Source organism: Tachysurus fulvidraco, chromosome 21 (genome assembly GCF_022655615.1).
Source record: "Tachysurus fulvidraco isolate hzauxx_2018 chromosome 21, HZAU_PFXX_2.0, whole genome shotgun sequence".
NCBI lineage: Eukaryota > Metazoa > Chordata > Actinopteri > Siluriformes > Bagridae > Tachysurus > Tachysurus fulvidraco.
The window spans coordinates 7660062-7673553 of NC_062538.1; the positions used below are offsets into that span (position 1 = coordinate 7660062).

General features: G+C 40.2%; 1 protein-coding gene across 9 annotated transcripts in view; it reads left to right on the forward strand.

Moving 5' to 3' along the window:
• The window catches only part of arhgap32b (Rho GTPase activating protein 32b), a 94901-nt gene that overhangs the window by 27128 nt on the left and 54281 nt on the right, over positions 1-13492 (forward strand). For all 9 annotated transcript variants that reach the window (XM_047805306.1, XM_047805307.1, XM_047805309.1 and 6 more), the window contains one exon: positions 5630-5743. In XM_047805306.1, coding sequence (XP_047661262.1) covers positions 5655-5743 — 89 coding nt within the window. In that variant the 5' untranslated portion in view covers positions 5630-5654. The remainder of the gene's footprint in view (positions 1-5629; positions 5744-13492) is intronic.

The window sequence follows — 13492 nt, forward strand, 5'->3', positions numbered from 1 at the left end:
CCGTTGACTCTGACAGTGAATGAGAGAAGGAGACGAAAGAATTGTATTAAGCAAAGTTTTAAAGCTTCTATTGGGTTAAAGCCTGTGCCTGATAAGGAATAGGGCTACTGTACTGTACTTTTGGAAGAGTTTTTTTTTTGGTTTGTTTTTTTTTTTGTTTTGTTTTTTTCTCTTTCTTTCTTTTTTTTTCTTTTTTTTTTGAGTGCTGTAATGTAAGTCCTGAACTGTGTGTAATTGGATACTGGCTCATTCTTCAAAGCCTTTGCATCTGTGAGAAATGATGGACTTGGATGTCTGCTTTTCCTACATAATACTAATTGCTGTTCACCATAATATGATACAGTTCTTCAGATGCTTTTGAAAGTGTGATTCAAATGTTTCAAAGAACTTTTTTTTATGTGTTTGATTTCTTTTCTCTGCCCTGATCACTTTTATTATGCTGGGCAGTAACTCACTATGAAACAACAGGGTTGTCCTTTATGAACGCTCTTTTAGATAAGCTTAAATTTGTAGGTAAATATTTTGTATTTATGTATAATAATAATAATAATAATAATAATAATAATAATAATAATAGTAGTAGTAATAGAATTCATCAATCAAATGCACAATATCCTGTGCCCAGCTGTATGCAATATAAGCGTAATGAAAACTTAAATACAGACACCCACAATTATCCATATATTATATCTAGACATGGCTTCTAGTGGTACTTGAAACAAGGACACTGACATTTTTCTAGTACAGGGAAGAAATGTGCAAAAATAAAAAATTTTTTTAACAAATAAAGCAATGTCAATTTAAATAGCTTTAATGAACGTAAAATTGGTGTCATTCATATTGTACTTGAAGGTCTGCTTTATTTTCTGTTACTTAGGTTACAGCTGATGGAATCATTATCTACTTTTAACCACTCAGAGTTCGTCTGAACAAAAATAAAAATGAGTCCAGACTGTGTAAACGTGATCTCTTATAATGGCACGATGTGGCATAGAGATCTTTGAGTCAAATACTCTTGAGACAGCCATGGGATATTCATTTTACCTTTAAAATTGTCTGGTTGTAATTTAAGGCATATATATATATATATTATAGACTAATAGGTTAAATAGAAAAAATGTATAATCTAATTCTTTCTAATTCTACCTGTCATGCTTCAGTTTGCCACCGAATTTCATCAACTAATAGTATTATAATAAGAAATGATACACAAGAAACTTGCCAGAAACTACACAAAACCTGCCAGATAATGAAATAAAATTATCAAATCAAATAAGAAAAATATTCCAGATAATGCGTTATATAGATGTTGCTTATTGTCTAGAATGAAGCATAGCAAAAACTGGTTCTTGACCTCTTCCTGTATAGAACTTTGCTTAGGTCTGTAATTTCTATCAATTTGTCAGCGAATGGGTGGTTTCCTTTTTCAGCCTTCAGCACATTGCCAACTGTTCTGTTTAAGTAAAAAGAAAGAGGACTGATTGTCACATTAAACTGAAAGCCCACGCATTCACAGAAAGACAAGAGGCGGTGATTGGATATGGGGTGATGAGATGTTTGTCCAGATTTCTGTTCATTGCATGTAGTCAATTAGGCAGAGGCAAAGCAATTTAAATTTTGTTTACTTTCCCCTAACCACTATTCAGTATGTAATATCAGGTATGAGTAATCGCAAGCTGAATGGAAAGAAGCAGGGAGCAGAGCTGCCTTTCAGAGCGATGACTAAACACTTCAGAGAAAGGCTCCATGGAGGTTCACAGCACAGTAGCTCAGTAGAAAGGCGATGGCGTGTCTCCTTTAATGTCGTCATGCTGCTCTCAGTGGATCCCAGAGGGCAGATTTTCACTTAAACAAATGTTCTGGCTTTTACCTAATCACTGTTTTTTATACTGTATAGAGCTGGGTGCTAAGGAGATGTATGGCCATCACCAGTAACTGACATACTAGTGATTACCAGTGCTTATCTAGGATGGGTGATAATCCCTTGTGTTGGAAAGGAGATAATGCAGACGAATAAACAGCTTGTCATATAATGTTAGACATTGTGTGTGTGTGTGTGTGTGTGTGTGTGTGTGTGTGTGTGTGTGTGTGTGTGTGTGTGTGTGTGACTGTGATTGCTGTATGGTTTAGCACTTGTAACTCTCTTTCTCATTTTACTACATATTTACTAATGCAGTGCTGATCATAGCTTAAATAAAAGCAGTTTAAACTTAAGACTAACAAATTTAGCCAATAACAAACATCCATGCTAATGATATAAGTGATAGTGAGCCAGCAGTAATGTATCCAATGTTAGAGATTTAAGCACTTATGTACGTCTCTCTGGATAAGGGCATCTGCCAAATGCTGTAAATGTAAATATAAGGACATTGTAATGATTTGCTTGTATATTTTTACATTTTATGAATAATTAACTTTCAGTCTATAATTTGTGACAGGATTCATCAGTCCCTACTACAATGCCATTGAAAAGAAAAAACAACAGAGAGAATCCCTTTTGTAGGTATTTGTTTAAGTATTTTAAAAGATTACATTTCGAGGTAAAATTAAATTTGTGAACTGTGACCAGCAGAAATGCTACAGAAAGTGTAATAGAGGTTTTGTTAATGTTTTTAGCGGCTTATCGGAAATATGCCCATAGTCTGCTGTGAAAGACATCTTGCATAACTTTGTCTTTGTATGCTGTTGCATTAAGATTTATCATTCAAGACTAGACACCAAGGTGCTTCAGCGTTGGCAACAGCTTGTGGACGATTCACATGTGTGCGATGGGCAGGTGTCCACATACTTTTGGCCATATACTGCATTTTGTATATTGTTGAGCCATTTTTGAGTATCATATTATATATTTGTCTTATTGCACACCTGAACTCTTAAGGGCCCAAAATGCTTTCAGCAGGCTCCAGTGTGGACCTGAAAGAACTCTATTTGAATGGGGCGACACAGAATACCACAGAAATTGGTAGCATAGGAAATGTGTAACATTGGGACACATGGGTGGCGGTATGATTGGTAATCCTAAACAAGAAAATATTGTGATTATTTGTCAGATTACATGGGATCTGTAATAGATTATGCCATGTACCTGCAATCATTCTTTTCATGGCTGCTGATTAACCTGCTCTAATAAGAGACACTGCTTCTTGTATTTTGTGTGTTCTTTCTGATTAATCCGTCCTGACACCATGCTATCTGTTTAGCTTTGTGTGTGTGTGTGTGTGTGTGTGTGTGTGTGTGTGTGTGTGTGTGTGTGTGTGTGTGTGTGTGTGTGTGTGTGTGTGTGTGTGTGTGTGTGTGTGTGTTTGGCAGCACCGGCTCAGGATTCTGCCGCAATAAGACGCACTACACCTTTAATGCGCTAAAGCCTGCTTGAGGCACAGCCGGCTCACTCAAGCATGAGACACAATTAGGCCAGTCCTATCCATCAGCCAACCGCTCCACTCCAGCAATGGAGCAGCTTTGCTGAGTCATTTGTGAAAAGTTTGTGAATGGCGTTGGATTCGGCCACACTGGAGCACATATCTCAATGATGCACTTTCACAACAGACCCCGGTGCAAGTGTACGGACATCACGCCTCCCCTCCCCTTGTGTGGATGACAAGCTGCTTTTGGATTGCGTGTGGGTGGTTTTATGCCTCCTCCATTTCTCTGCCTGCCGTTCTTTGATATGATTGCCCTGTCCGCCTTGGAGCGTGCTTGTTGTCAGGAAGCAGATGAATGCGGTGTGGGCTTAGGTTTTGTTCTTTTAAAGTCATGACCAATAGCCTTTTATTCAGACTGTCACCTGGCACTATCTCTGTAATTAAACCATGTAGCATGTGCTGGTGTAGGAGTTTGTCCATGATGTTCGCATCGTGCATTTGTCGAGACTATTTCAGACCTTCAGAAAGTGCATGTTTAGGTAAAGTATGAAAGATGAAACTGTGGTGCAGTCCACATCAGTTGCTATCAGTAGCTAGCACCGGAAGCTATTGGTGCTACAGTGCTGACTAATATGATTGGCTCTGTTTGTCACAAACACAAACTTCCTGTTTTGAAGTTTCCTTGATGCTGATTCCTCAAAATCAGTGTTAAAGGTGCCCTTCCACACAAAACCGTTTTTACTTGTATTTTTTGATATGTGTTAGGTCCATATGAGTTTGTGTTGCGTCGGGAATGTGAAAATGAACTGCTACCTCCCGTGTCAGCTCTAGCCACTGAAAAGAAATAAGCAGAGAAATTAGGTCAATTAGAAAAACTGCTCAGTGTGACGTGTAATTGATGAAGGCATCTCCCTTTTTGTCATCTACACACATTTGGCCACTAGCCAGTGGTGTAATGGTTTAAAAGTGAAAATGTCGGAAGACAATTGCCACGAATACATTTTATTACGTTTCAAAATGCTTGATGGTTTACTTGAATGGTTAAATTACCATCCAGATACATCCATGGCTAAACAAGCTGGTTGTGGTTCTTCTGGTGCTTCTGTCTCCTCTTCAGATTCAGGGTCATATATATACCTGAAGAAGCCATTCTGCCGCAATTCCAGGTGATTGTAAACAAAGTTCCTCTATCCTAGGTTACTTATTGCGCTGGGTGAATGAATAGTCATGCTCTCATATCCTAGCGGTTAGCCAATCGGAGCCAAGCAGCATAGCTCATTGAATATTAATGAGAACTGGCGCAAATCGAGCTGAGTCTTCCTGCAGGCTTTCTATACCACACTAAAATGGCTTGAAACAAGGTAACCAAGGCATTTTTTCCACAAAAAATGTTAAGAGTCCATGGTAAACTTCAGACATTACCACAAAAGTAATGAAATACGTGTGGCAGTGCATCTTTAAATATTGCTGCATATGTGAGCTATGAAATAACACAATTGATCCAGAGAAACAAACTTTAGATTACGAGATGAAAAGAGACACCAATTTGATCTGTAGCCCCTTTAACAAGAATGTACAAATCAATGTTAGCTAGCACGGCAGCTATAAAATCAGTTTAGCTTCTTAAGGATCTGTTTTGGCTAGCGGAGCAAAAATAAACAAAACAACCAGCTAAACGTTGTGTCTAAATTGTGCGGTACTCAATATTTACTTCTTGTGCATAGAATAGCAACGTTGCCTAATTAAATCCTCAGGGAATATGACCCATTTAAACAAATGTCCGATCAATTGAAGAACCAAACAATGATTCAAGAAATATTCCAGTTCCTTTTGGGTAATTATTGCCATGGAGAAACTCTATTTTGATCTGAATATGTCACGATTATAGTTGTGTTATATAACATCACAGTGTGTGATTATCTTGGGTATTACACTGATGCTGTAAATGTGCTGCTGTGCTCAGAATGCATGGAAAAGTCTGGGAGGAAATGACTACATTTTTTTTTTTATCTCTACTGTTTCTCTCTGCTCTACTTTCATATATTTCTTGTGCTAGTGCTCTGCCTTTGTGACACTACGTCTTTTCGACTCTGCTCATCTGTGTGTGTGTCTCTCTCCCCCTCCCTGTTCTCTCTCTCTCTCTCTCTCTCTCTCTCTCTCTCTCTCTCTCTCTCTCTCTCTCTCTCTCTCTCTGTGTGTCTCTCTCCCCCTCCCTGTTCTCTCTCTCTCTCTCTCTCTCTCTCTCTCTCTCTCTCTTTCTCTGGCAGGCTTCTCCTGCAGTGAGTCAGTATCATGGAGGCAGGCAGCGGGGCTGCTGCAGTGGTGGGGAGTACAGCGCTTGGACTGTACACGGCTACAGGAAGTCATGACATCTCTGACAGGTAAGACTTGCACGTCTTCTTCCCACGCTGCTTTGCCAGCCGCACAAGGGTCATTCTCACCTTTATAAGGATGCTGCTGGGAGGGTGTTGGACAAGCCTTCTGTGCGTGTGTGTGCGTGTGTGTGTGTACATCAGCATGTGCCCGCTGCGTGTGATCTCTGACTCCTCTGATCTTCCATTTATAAAGATTTTATAAGTGAGGCATAAGCATATAAGATTGCATTTGTGGAATAACGGCAGTGATGTGAGTTGTGTGTCGGTGAACACGAGCAAATTTCTGGCATGGTTCTGGCATATCTGCGCTTTCTCCTGAGGTTTATAGAGCGATTATAGAAGTGTTGGTGTGTGGAGGCACATCACATGCAGATGTGGATTGCTCTCATTGATTTTTCCACGACCATACAGCAGTGTTGGGCTGATGACTATGTTCATGGGGAATGATTATTGGTCAGAGCCTTAGTCAGTGACTTTATTAATCAGCCATGAGTGATGTCACTACTCCAAGCTTTCTCTTGATTCAGTGTTACGTTACATTACAATAAGCACATAGATATTTTACATGCACTACAGCTTAGGCAATTACTCATAACACGCACTGACTCTATTGCAATGCCAGTGCACTCCCACCCACTCCCAGTGACAGACACCCGAAGCCCAAGCTCCAATTGCAAGTCACATGACCAAGAGAGTGCTCACGATTGCCTGTTCAGTGCTTTGCAGCATGAATTCCCAGAGGACAAGGGGTCTCCCAGACCCCTTTCTGAGATTCAATGATGAAATCCTTTCAAAGGATCACCTCCCTGCCACCAGTTTTGGGCAGTAGAGGCAGGGATTGTCTTCGTTTAAGGGATTATTGTTCTGGCCACTTTTTTAGCGCTCTGCCTCATTCAAAATGGGGTTGCCATGGCAGCCAAGGCTTAGCATACATTAGATATTAGCACAACATTACAGAGTTAAAATAAAAGACTGCTTTCTTTTTATCCTATGAACAAGCTAGCTTCAGAATTTCTTCAGGAATCCTCAATATGCCTCCTGCATGCTTGGGAAAGGGCAGTGTAACAGTTTTCTGGCCTGTAGTACCCAGTGCTGTGACCTAAAGCAATGCCAGAAGGCCTCTTTAAAAGCTGCTGTCTTGCCAACATGCTCAGTGTTCATCCTAACATATAAGTCTTCAGAGCTTGGCTCTTACTCGGGCTAGCTCTCAGAAGATGAGGCAAGCTGTGGAAATTTATAGGAGTTGTGTGTTTTACGACATAAAGCAACAACGGTCTGTGAAGAGCATACTAATGCACCTCACTGCCAGAAGAGTGTACTGTAATTTACTGATTATCAGACCTGTTTTTTTCACCCTCTGGTGGGTGCTGCAACATAGCATAGGCTTTTATTTATTTATTTTGCATTAGCAGGACGCAGGACAATGTGTTCAGTTCTTTACAGTAATCACAGTACCCCAGCATTCATAAGTGCTATGCTAATGTAATGGTGGTATATCTTCTTCAGATCACTTAAAACTTTATACTGTCTGTACCAATATGGACATCTTTATGTGATATGAAATGTCTGGTGCATTAATGAAAAATGTATAGTATAGTACATAGTTAAAGCAATATAAAAGTCCAGACTACTATTAAGATCTGATATAGTAAGATATTCTGGAATAAAAAACACAAAGAAAGATCTTGTATGACTTTATTATTTTGTTTATAAATTTAAGGATACATTTAACACAATAGCTATGCTTTGCTGAATAGCTAGCAACTCACCTTTTGCTATGGTAACTATGGTAAGGTGGCTCATGTTGTTATATTGTGACTTAAATTTTTGGTGCTTTATGTTGTAAACAGGATGCCAGTCAATCGCAGCATCGTACCGTTCACACAATCATTCACACCTAATTTAACACAGACAGTTCACATGCTGCTGTTTTTGGGAGGTGAGTGGTAATCAGAGAAAACCAGATGGACTTGGGCCGAAACATATGACACTCTGCAATTTGTGAGGCTTTCTATAGAAAAAACATTTATATATATATATATAATATTTTGATTCCTAGTTACTAACCAAGAGAAAAATTTAAAAAATTGCCAGAAACACAGATGAATTTTTATGCTGTTTTGTGCAATTTATAGTCAGTCTGTCATGCTCTTATTTTCCCAACCAACTGAAAATTCTCAACTTAAATTATTATCCGGAAAAATAGCCTAAGCGCTTTTGGTTTCTACTTCCCAAGTATATAAAGGTGTGAAACACCCTCAAGGGTTGTTACATGAAAAGATTGGCTCATCCAAAGCCTTAATCATGCAGGCAGATTCCCGTCTCCGTTTTTGACTGAGACTCTCATTTTTCCGTATTGCCGCTGGTGGAAAATGGCTTGTCAAACCAGTTGTTTCACTTTTGCATGGCTTAAATCCTAGGTGCTTAAATGATTGCAGGTTAACCGTAGCTGTTAAAACATATCATTTTCACCAATACCTGATGGTTATTTCTTGGAGTGAGGTGATTTTTAAATTGTCACGCAGTCAGGAATTGCAGATGGACTTTGGCTGTGACATCAGGTTGTAATTGTACCCAGGTGTCCTAAGTTAACCTCGGGAAAGACAAATTTCATTGTTGCCATTTTGAATAGTTTCTTATGCTTAAAACCTTTGAGCATTGGTGATTAGAAGTTTCCCTGTGTGAGGCCTGGCTCTCAGAATTTAATGTCCTCTTTGTGGCCCCACAGTTTGGAGCTAGATGCTGACCAGCAGGAGAAGATCTCCAATCTCTTTTTGTGCTTTGAACAGACTTGTGGTTGTTTTGATGACAAGTTTCTTGCTGTTGTCTATTAAGAAAACAAACCTAAAGCTGAACGGGCTTCACAGGTTTGGTAATGAAAGCAGCATACAGTAAAAGCCCCACTTTTCTCAGACACTGGAGGAGCGTAACATGTTGAGATTGTGCCTCAATCAGCCATGCTCGCTACTGTCAGTTTGTGGTTTTTCAGTAAAATTGCCCTGTTGCTATGTGTGTGTGCATCCCAGAGACTACTGGACCAGCTTAGGTTCCCAGTCTTCTGCAGGGCCAAACTCGGTGTCAGCATGAACAGGATATGAAAATATGCTAGCCAGATAAGGTGCTTTAATTCTCACTTCTCAGCTGCAGTGTACAAGGGAACCGCAAGCTTCGGTAAAGCACGTACATGATTTATGAAGCGTCGCCGTGACCTTTATCAAATACTCTGATATAACGATGTGTTTCAGGAAGATTGTGGAGGATTTTTCGTGACCTAAACCTACCCACATTTCTAATCCTACATTATGTTTTACTGGAACATAGCACTATTACTCATATGCTGTACTTTTATGTCATATGATCGTGCTCTATTTTACTGCTAAGGCAAATCGAATTTATTCAACAGTTAACCCACCATTCGCTCAAATTTTCTCCCATTTTGGTCAATTCTTCCCCACCAGCCAGGAGGATGAAGGCTTTGTTACATCTCAGTAAAATACAGAGGAAGGTGCTGTCTACACTCTGGAGCATACATGAGCTCCCTGAGTCCCACAGTTGGCTAGTGTCACTGTGATTGACCAGGTAGGGAAAGCATGCCATCTTTTCCACTCGAAGAGCATGGCCAATTTTTGCTCCTTTAGCTCCCAGACACAAAAACTGTTGCAAGAGGATTTAAACCCTTGTTCTCTGTACTACTGGGAACTCGTAATCTCTGGAAGATATACATTAGATATACACTAGATATTTTTACCAGTTTATGTCCCTATTAGAGTAGTTCACACAAGGAGAAGTAGCTTACTAACAAACTATCAGCAGGACTTATAAATCCCATTCTTTCTCACAATAACGAGGATCTTACTGGACATTAAACTCTCCCTGTAGCATTTTGTTTTATGTCAATATATTTTATAGATCATTGAAACATCCAGTTTTTATAGATGCCGCCCAGGAATACAACATAACTTGTGAACTATCACTCATTTAAACGTAGTGTAAACGAGCCGAGTAAGCAGACCTAACAGGCATGTAAACCATATATAAATGCATTATTTATATTTAACGGATAATGTCTTCAATGTAAAAACTCTTCAGAATTTTTCAATTTCCATAAAGCTCAGAGGGCATATACAGTATCTCACAGAAGTAAGTACACATCTCATATTTTTGTAAATATTTTATTATATTTTTTCATGTGACAACACTGAAGAAATGACACTGTGGTATGATGTAAAGTAGTGAGTGTACAGCTTGTATAACAGTGTAAATTTGCTGTCCTCTCAAAATAACTCAACACACATCCCTTAATGTCTAAACAAAAGTGAGTACACCACTAAGTGAAAATGTCCAAAATGGGTGCTGGTTCAGAGCTAGTACTGGTGCTGGTTCAAGGTTGGTTCCACTGGCGAACCTTCTAAGAACCAGTTTACCTTTCCATGGGCTAGAGAGCCATCATAGAGCCGAGTCTGATGTCACCGTATACGTGTCACGTTTCCCAGCAACGTTAGCGCAGCAGCGGCAAACACAACATTGACAATGGCGGATGTTGCTTTACTGTTAATGCTCATGGCTTTGTGAACCTACATTGGCATCCAAATGCGGCGAATCCAACATTTACATGTAGCTCCATGTAATCTGTATAAGCGGAGGTTGTAATTGAGAAAGTACATAACATTATTTTATCATTAACGCAGAAAAGTTAGCCTTAGCATGTAGCTAACTACTATCATGTGTGCTGATAATTGATCATATTGCATAAAAGTAAAAGTGTATTAAACATTAGATATATACTTATACTTAAGGTACATTTATCACAGGTGCTAACAGTAACGTCACCCCCAGCCCCACCCCCAGCCCCTAACGCAAGTGGTTCTTAAGTCTAGACCGGCAACATTTTGGTGCTACTTAAAAACCACTTTTCCTGGTTAAGAGACGGTGCTTTGGCTGTCGAAAAAGAAAGAACTGGTTCTAAATTAGGCTCTGGCTCCGAACCAGCACTCAAAACTGCCTCGGTGGAAAAGGGGCATACAATTTGGTGTTATCGCTCTCACTCTCTCATACTGGTCACTGGAAGTTAAACATGGCAACTCATGGCAAAGACCTTTCTGTGGATCTGAAAAAAAAAAAGAATTGTTGCTCTACATAAATATGGCATAGGCTACAAGAAGATTGCCAAGACCCTGAAACTGAGCTGCAGCAGGGTGGCCAAGACCATACAGCAGTTTAACAGGACAGGTTCCAATCAGAAAAGGTCTCGCCATGGTCGACCCAAGACGTTGAGTGCACGTGGTCAGCGTCATATCCAGAGGTTGTGTATGGGCAATAGACGTATGAATTCTGCCAGCATTGCTGCAGAGGTGGGGGGTCAGACTGTCAGTGCTCAGACCATACACCGCACACTGCATTAAAGTGGTCTGCATGGCTGTCAATCAAAGAAGGAAGCCTGTTCTAAAGATGATGCACAAGAAAGTCCACAAACAGTTTGCTGAAGACAAGCAGACTAAGGACATGGATTTTTGGAACCATGTCCTGTGATCTGATGAGAACAACTTAAACTTATTTAGTTCAGATGGTGTCAAGCGTGTGTGGTGGCAACCAGGTGAGGAGTGCAAAGACAAGTGTTTCCTTGCCTACAGTCAAGCATGGTGGTGGGAGTGTCATAGTGTTGGGCTGCATGAGTGCTGCCAGCACTGGGGAGCTACAGTTCATTGAGGGAACCATGAATGCCAACATGTACTGTGACATACTGAAGCATGATCCCCTTCCTTCAGAGACTGGGCTGCAGGGCAGTATTCCAACATGATCATGATCCTAAACACACCTCCAAGATGACCACTGCCTTGCTAAAGAAGCTGAGGGTAAAGGTGATGGACTGGTCAAGCATGTCTTCAGACCTAAACCCTATTGAGCATCTGTAACATCCACCAGATCCGTGATGTCGTCATGGATGAGTGGAAGAGGACTCCAGTGGCAACCTGTGATGCTCTGGTGAACTCCATGCCCAAGAGGGTTAAGGCAGTGCTGGAAAATAATGGATGTCACTCAAAATATTGACACTTTGGGTCAAATTTGAACATTTTCACTTAGTGGTGTACTCACTTTTGTTTAGACATTAATGGATGTGTGTTGAGTTATTTTGAGAGGACAGCACATTTACACTTATACAAGCTGTACACTCACTACTTTACATTGTAGCACAGTGTCATTTCTTCAGTGTTGTCACATGAAAGGATATAATAAAATATTTACAAAAATATGAGATGTGTACTCACTTCTGTGAGATACTGTATCATGATGCAGGTTGTGCACTGTACAAATGTCAGCAGGTAGAAGGATGTGATCACCCAACTCTAGGTTACAGGGCTGTTAATGTAGACCTGTTTATTTCAAATGATAAAGCGCACAAAATTGTATAGATAAATCGGTTGAAATAATTGGGAAAGTCATTACCGTGCAGCATTATTTCAGTGTATTGCAGGCCTACGCTTCATCTCCTCCACCATGCCTTGTGTTGGTGGTCATCCTTCCAGTCTGTGCCTGATGAATCATTTATTGCTTTCACCGTTGGACTGATTTTGTGGTTCATTAAGCTGGAAGTGTTGAATAAGGCAAGCCTTTAGTGCTTCTTCTTCACTGCCACGGTGCCATCTTTTGTACATGTGCCAGATGTTATCACATGATAGCATTAAGCCACACCTCTCTGTCTACAGTCACCAAGTTCATCAGTTCATAGATCTGATGCTGCTTCGCTGCTTGGGGATCACTCAGAGGATTTGTAGCGTTCTCTTCGGGCTCCGCCCCCTGAGATCAACCATACAACTGGCACTGTTTGAAACCTGTATTGCGGATGACAGTTTGAGGTCAGCCACATGTCTATAGAGCCTGAGGTGTGGAGATATTGAGCAAGGTTTATATGTGCTCATGAGAACTGGCTGCAGGCTCTGGGTGGAGTGGAGGCCTGCGTGATGTAGGTTAAATCTCATCAGAAAGGAATTCATGGATCCATGCATGGATTCAGTCGAATGCTTTCCGCATATCCACGTTTCTGTTGCGTAGCTGCTGTCCGTTCTAACACTCTGCTTTTCATTTTATAATTTGTTAGTTTCTTCTACAAGGGTGTGTTGTGGGAACCGAATCTGTGTCAGAGATGAATGGGTTTTAGCTGCATGGAGCAAATAGAAACTGCTTGTTTCTTTCTTATTGAGCTTGCTTTGGTTTGCTCCACATTCCCTTATTTTGAGCGGTTTACAGACTGGAGCCATGTAGGTCACCAAGCGTTTACAGAAACCTCATTACCTCAGTAAGAAGGAAGGTTCATCATTCACAGTGTATTGCTGCAGAAACAGTGTCATATTGTATAAAATACACATATTGACTAAGTGCAACCCAGAATGCTCTGCTTCAAATTATCCAGGCTGGTTTAATCCACGAAGCACAGGTTTTTATGTAATTGGTTCCAGAGTGATTTTCTTCATTATGCCCCATACTAGAGAGGGAAATGTTGTTTGGGACACTGCTGTGCTTTTCAGATATATGCTTATTCAAGAGCGTGCTAGTTCATTCTCCATAAAGAGAATAACGATGAGCCAATGTATCATGTAGAATTTATTGCAGATGTTTTTCCATTTGGAAGAAACTACAATTTTTATGATACTGAATTTAATATCTCCGTACTGCAGCAGAAGGGTGGATGGATGCATCGATCGACGGATGGATGGACTAAAATTTAATAATGTTTATTTCAAGAAAGTAGCAAAAATT